This window comes from Gadus morhua, chromosome 17, assembly GCF_902167405.1.
Source record: "Gadus morhua chromosome 17, gadMor3.0, whole genome shotgun sequence".
NCBI lineage: Eukaryota > Metazoa > Chordata > Actinopteri > Gadiformes > Gadidae > Gadus > Gadus morhua.
In genome coordinates this window covers 7455167-7461818 of record NC_044064.1, presented here as the reverse complement: position 1 = coordinate 7461818, position 6652 = coordinate 7455167, and the positions used below count along the sequence as shown (strand labels likewise).

Below are 6652 nucleotides of genomic sequence, written 5' to 3'. Positions count from 1 at the left end.
CTCTGTTGCAGCAATAACTTCAAACCTGAGACTCGCTCCTCGCCTGAAGGAGAAACAAGGAGAAAGCTCAAGCTGCGATGAAGACAAACAAAAGTGTCACCACAGGAGAATTCTTCCGAGCAACGGTGAATTGCTGTAACGAACCTGCCGGCCAACTCAGGGCCAAAGGAAACGTAACTTCAATAATCCCAACTCCATTTAAGGTTCCAACACTGCAGTGCCAAGGAAATGATATCAGGTAAATGGAAAGAAAACATGTCTGTCATGGCTCTGTTGACAACGAGCCATGACACGGATTCCATAGCAGATCCGTGTTTCCAGGGGAAATATAATCATTGACCAGTAGATAAATGTTTTTTTTTTTTACAATCTTCAAAGGGACCTCACAAGGAGCAAAAAGCTGCTGTAGGTAAGATCGGAGAGTTTGAAAGACAGAGTGCAGAAAGAGAGATTTGCAGGCAAGATGTATTCCCTGAACCAATCAGAGACGAGATGCCCTGATGGTCAGAAATTAGCTTGGCGCCGCTTAAAATTGAAACAGTCTCACACAAGCTTGGCCCCGCAGTCATCCAGAACAGATATTTCACAGAGCATTTCACTCACTAATAGCTGACAGATGGTGATGCTATTCCTTTTTTCCTGTTCAAATGATAGCTCCTAAATCACACTCATGTCGCTTTAACACACATTATTCATGCTCTGTCTGAAAACCCCTTCAGCTATGGCCATGTAAAAAAAAACCACACATCCTGCCTCACATGTACATTTCCTGTAACAGGCATGAATGGAGCAAGACGAGGAAGAAACCAAGCAGCCATTTTGTACAAAAAGGTTTTATGCAACAATTCAAAAGTCATCAACGCAGCAAAAGACATTCAAACCAACATAACCAGCCAGATGGGGGTGGGCGCCGTGCCTGTAGGTGGAGGGGGTAGATCTGCACAGAAATAACAGCTCTAACTGTATTCATCTGATTGTACACATATACCTTTTTATATATATATGTGTTTTGAGTGTGTGTGGTGTGTTGTGGTGTGTGTCTGTGTGTGTGATGTGTGTGTGTGTGATGTGTGTGTGTGTGCCTGTGTGTGTGTTTTGTGTGTTTAAACGGCTATAACACTTTAAGAGCATTCAGGACACGCCCCCGAGGTATAAGAGACTTCTTTGGCACATGACATAAATGACGACAACAAAAAACAATATCTGTAAACAGATGACAATAACCACAACAAGGCCAGCGTTGCTTTTTTTCTTTCTCCGTTCTTTTTTTTTTTTTTTAAGATAGCGTAAACAGATTGACAACAAATGATAGTAAATAATAATAATAATAAAAAAACTGCGAAAAAGTTGCGGAGACGATTGTCCCCCCCCTCCCCACTTCCCCCTCCGGTGATAATATTAGATTCTTCTCAGTCTGCAAGTCCTCCGTGCAAAACCGCGTCACCATGGAAATATCAGTGCAGGAGGGGGGGGGGGGGGGGGGGCAGGGTGTGTGTGTCATGGGGGCCACAGGGTCAAGGTCAAGTAGGTTTTATCGTTGTTGTCTCAAGTCAGGCTAAACCAAATCTCTGCATTGACCTTCACATTGTCCTTGCCCCCCCCTCCCCTCCCCCAATTCGCCAGCCTTGGACACCCCCCCCCCCCCCCCCCCACCCGCCCCCTCCAAGAGGTGTCTGTACTCTCTGTTAGTGCAAATAGGCCGTGCGTTCGCTGCCTTCTCACCCCAGAGTGGGGTCATCCGAGGAGGAGGAGGTGGAGGAGGAGGAGGAGGAGGAGGAGGAGGTGGTGGTGTCGCTGTGCTTCGACAGACGAGGTCATTTTCGAAAGGGAGATGAGGCTGAGTTTGGTTTGGCTCCCGGCACGGGTCTATGTAAAGTAAAGGGGGGGGGGGTGAAGACACACACAAGAAGAGCAAAGTCAGGGCCCAGATACAGACCACAGTACACAACACTTGATTCCGAGTGACACTCTGTAACGGCGACCATTTCCCAGTCGAAAAAATTCGAAACATTTGAGCTGAACCTCCGTGCAGAGTTGCAAAATGCAACTTAAATGTATTGATCCGGTGAATGTTTGCGGCGAGCGAAGCCAATACCAAAACTATTGACCGTCCGCTCTTCACACATGGTGGATCACGCTTGAACACCAGCCACATTAGCACCCCGACCACACAGGGAAACGGGATGTTTCCTGCCACTTTTATGTCATTATTTATATGCAGGCCCCCTTTAGGTTCGTTCTCCCGTCAACAATGAGCCCTTAAGAAATGGGTGCGAGTGCAGATCACAATGTGGCAGCACAATAGGCAGACGTCTGCCCGTGAAGGAGGGCCAGGCCGGGCTCGCTGCTCTGTGAGCCCCTCACACAGAAATCGATTGTCGTGAGAACAAAGTCTGATATCTGCCCCTGGCTACTACATCTCCAGGCTTACAGGCAAACAGCGCCACTCTTGGGCAAGGCTTCAACAGACTTGAGCCCTAAATATCCCTTCATCATGCCGGCTTCGTGCAGAGATAGGAGGGATGGGGGGGGTCGGCGGGGGGGGGATTAACATAGGCATCTCAGAGTCAGACTCTCACTTAACCTCTTGTGGGGAAATAATCAATGGACTCACAAGACATTGTTACACTACTTTAGAACCGTTCAGCCTAGGATACTTTCGGACCAAGATTTGGCTCTTCAAAGTATCGGAAAGGGAATTATTATAAATTGTATCCCCATTTAACTCCGCCTACATAACACCAGCCGTCTTGTTTTCCTAGTAGAACAACTTGGAGCATACCAAGATCATAGTTTTAGATGAATTTAGATTCGGTGGAGCAGAAGGAAGGACTGGATTTGAAGATTTGGGGATTTTTTGGTGAACCCTTTCGAATTCCGATACTTGCAATCTTTTGGCGTACCTAATAGTCTCCGCCACAAAATAAAGTTTTGGTTTGATGATCAAAGCCCTTTTTCTTCATCTAACATCCATTAAACGGACTGGAGCGTTCAATGAACTCAGACTGAAATGTTGCACCTTTAACCCCAGACTCATCAAACAGGACTCATTCCAAACGTTTATGGAGGCGTACAGGCATGGATGGAATCCCCATTTCAAACCACTTTGCGGTTGCAAAAGAAGTGCATGCGTGTGTGGATAATGTGTGTACGTTTGGTCATGCCCCTGGTTGTGTGTGTCTTGTGTGTGACTGGGTGTCTGTTTGTTTGTGTCCTTCTGTGTGAGTGTGTTTTGGTTTGTGTGTGTTTTGTGTGTGTGTGTGTGTGTGTCCTTTTGTGTCTTTCTATGTGTGTGTGTGTGTGTGTTTGTTTATGATTGTTGTTCATGCACCTGTTTGTCTCTATGTGTCTGTGTGTGTACGTGTACGTGAATGTTTATGTGTTTGTGATTGTGAGTGTGTGTGTGTGTATGTGTTTGTGTTAGCATATGTTTATGTGTGTGTGTGTATGTGTATGTGTATGCGTGTGTCCGTCTTTGTAGTTGAAATCTTAAGATTAGCCGTTTCTTTGTGTGTGTGTGTGTGTGTGTGTGTGTGTGTGTGTGTGTGTGTGTGTGTGTGTGTGTGTGTGTATGTGTGTGTGTGTGTGTAGTACCTGAGTACTTTGAGGGGGGGCACGGCCGTCACCTTGACGGCGGCCGGTGTGGGCCCGGCGGCGGCGGCGGAGGCGGGCATCATGACCAGCAGGCCGGCGGGGGGCCTCGCGGGGGGGCCTGAGCGGGCCGGACTCAGGTAGGCCACCGGCGCTCTGGCCGGGCTGAGGGGGAGGGGCCTCTGGGGGGGGAGGAGCGAGCGTCTGGACTGCGGCTCCGACACAATCTAACCAAAACCAGAGAAGAAGAGCAGACGACACGATCTAACCAAAACCAGAGAAGAAGAGCAGACGACACGATCTAACCAAAACCAGAGAAGAAGAACAGATGAAACAATCCAACCAAAACCAGAGAAGAAGAACAGACGACACAATCCAACCAAAACCAGAGAAGAAGAACAGACGACACAATCCAACCAAAACCAGAGAAGAAGAGCAGACGACACGATCTAACCAAAACCAGAGAAGAAGAACAGATGAAACAATCCAACCAAAACCAGAGAAGAAGAACAGACGACACAATCCAACCAAAACCAGAGAAGAAGAACAGACGACACAATCCAACCAAAACCAGAGAAGAAGAGCAGACGACACGATCTAACCAAAACCAGAGAAGAAGAACAGATGAAACAATCCAACCAAAACCAGAGAAGAAGAACAGACGACACAATCCAACCAAAACCAGAGAAGAAGAACAGACGACACAATCCAACCAAAACCAGAGAAGAACAGACGACACAATCCAATCAAAACCAGAGAAGAAGAACAAACGACACAATCCAACCAAAACCAGAGAAGAAGAACAGACGACACAATCTAACCAAAAACAGAGAAGAAGAACAGACGACACAATCTAACCAAAAACAGAGAAGAAGAACAGATGTGTTGACTTCCTGACTGAGATGTTGCCTGAGACCTTGGAAGTGTTCCTGGAATACAGATCTGTTAAAGGACTGATTTGTCACATCTCCGCAATCAAATATGTTCAGTAAAAAAGGATTTATAAAAATCCTTCAATAAAAAAAATGTGTGGGATGATGCAACATGTTTTGTAGAGTTGTTCGCTGACGTTATCCCGAATGCATCCAACAATTATAATAAACACGTTTTTTAGCGTGACTCGTCTAACACTTTCTGCAGTGTATAGTGTATAGTGTATAGTGTGTAGTGTATAGTGTGTAGTGCATAGTGTGTGCTACACCTCACACACCGTGTGAGGTGTAGCACACACTGTGCACTACACACTATACACTACACACTCCACACAGGTGTGTGAGGAGTCCCACACCTGTGTGAGGTGTATAGTGTGTGTGGAGTGCCAGAGGGTGGGGGGGGGGACCTTTACCTGCGGCGTGCGGGTGGGGTTGAGCGGCAGGGGTTTCCTGGGCGGGGTGAGCCGCTGGGGGCCGGCGGGGGACTTGGGGGGCGCCGTGGGGCCCCCGGCCGACCCAGGATGCTTCCCCCCAGCCGGCAGCGGCGGCCGGGGCCCCCTGCTGGCCCCCGCCGGGGACGCGGAGGGCCTCAGGGGCCGCACCACGTTGACGGGCTGGGGGGCGCTGCCGCCGGCGGGGGCCGCCGGGGGGGTGGGCCGCAGGGGCAGCAGCTCCTTGCTGGTGTGGGGGAGCAGCTGGTGGGGGTGGGGGAGGAGGGGGGGGTGTTGAGGAGGGGGAGGGGGAGAGGAGGGGTGGGGGGGAGGGTTGGTGATGAGGAGGAGGAGGGGGAGAGGAGGGGGAGGAGGGGGGGGGTGTTGAGGAGGAGGAGGGGGGGAGGAGGGGTGGTGATGAGGAGGAGGAGGGGGGGGGTGATGAGGAGGGGGAGGGGGAGAGGAGGGGGAGGGGGAGAGGAGGGGTGGGGGGGAGGGGTGGTGATGAGGAGGAGGAGGGGGGGGGGTTAAAAGGAGGGATGATTAACTAGAATGATTGGTTGTGATTATGATGAAGATTAAAGACTTGGTGACTCCTGGCCTCTGCCCATTACAGACCGTTTACCCTCTGGGGATTAATCAAGCATTTACTGACCTACTTAGATGTAAATTGATTGATAATTGATGAAATGATTGAACCACTGACAATGTCCAATACATATAGGCAGACAGAGGCAATACCCATTGTAAATCCTTTTAGCCAAAGCAGAGAGCAGCAGCTTATGTTAGAGTCTCTCATCCCTTTCCATATACAGATCACACAAGGAAATACCCCCAATAACACTTAGGAAAGGTGTCAGGGTTGACAACAGAGTATTTGTATTCCCTGCTGGTAAAACGAAACCGACAACACGTTATTTCTTTACTCTATAATAAAAAACCAAAGGTAACCAGAGAGAGCACCGAGAGTACATACCACACACACACACACACACACACACACACACACACACACACACACACACACACACACACACACACACACACACACACACACACACACACACACACACACACAGAAAGACACACACACGCACCAACACCTACAACCCCAGATCCATACGCACACGAACAGACCCACACCCAGACCCCCCCCACATACAGAGACACACCCACACCCAGACACCACACACACGCACACACACACACACACACACACACACACACACACACACACACACACACACACACACACACACACACACACACACACACACACACACACACACAGCCACACACAAAAACACACACACACACACACACACACACACACACACACACACAAACTCACATAGGCACACCCTCAGAGACACACCAACAAAAACAGACACAAACAGACAAAAACAGACAGACAGACACACACCCACCTCCTTGTGGCCGGTCGCTCTGTTGACGGGGCCGACCACCTTCAGGTGAAAGGCAGGGTTCAGGTGTCCATTCTTCTCTTTCTGAGCAGACGCCTGGAGCCTGACAGACAGGGTGAGATAGAGAGAGAGATAGAGAGAGAGAGAGAGAGAGAGAGAGAGAGAGAGAGAGAGAGAGAGAGAGAGAGAGAGAGAGAGAGAGAGAGAGAGAGAGAGAGAGAGAGGGGGGAGAGAGAGAGAGAGAGAGAGCGAGAGCGAGAGAGCGATATAGAGC

At 49.4% G+C, this 6652-nt stretch overlaps 1 protein-coding gene across 1 annotated transcript in view; it reads right to left on the bottom strand.

Annotated features, from left to right (window-relative positions):
- Positions 1–815: 815 nt before the first annotated feature.
- adam19a (ADAM metallopeptidase domain 19a) overlaps positions 816–6652 on the bottom strand; it is a 116117-nt gene continuing 110280 nt past the window's right edge. The window contains exons 20-23 of the mRNA XM_030339224.1: positions 6382–6481; positions 4937–5218; positions 3595–3818; positions 816–1866 (exon numbers count right to left, since the gene is read on the bottom strand). Of these exons, the coding sequence (XP_030195084.1) occupies positions 1815–1866; positions 3595–3818; positions 4937–5218; positions 6382–6481 (658 nt within the window). The 3' untranslated portion in view covers positions 816–1814. The remainder of the gene's footprint in view (positions 1867–3594; positions 3819–4936; positions 5219–6381; positions 6482–6652) is intronic.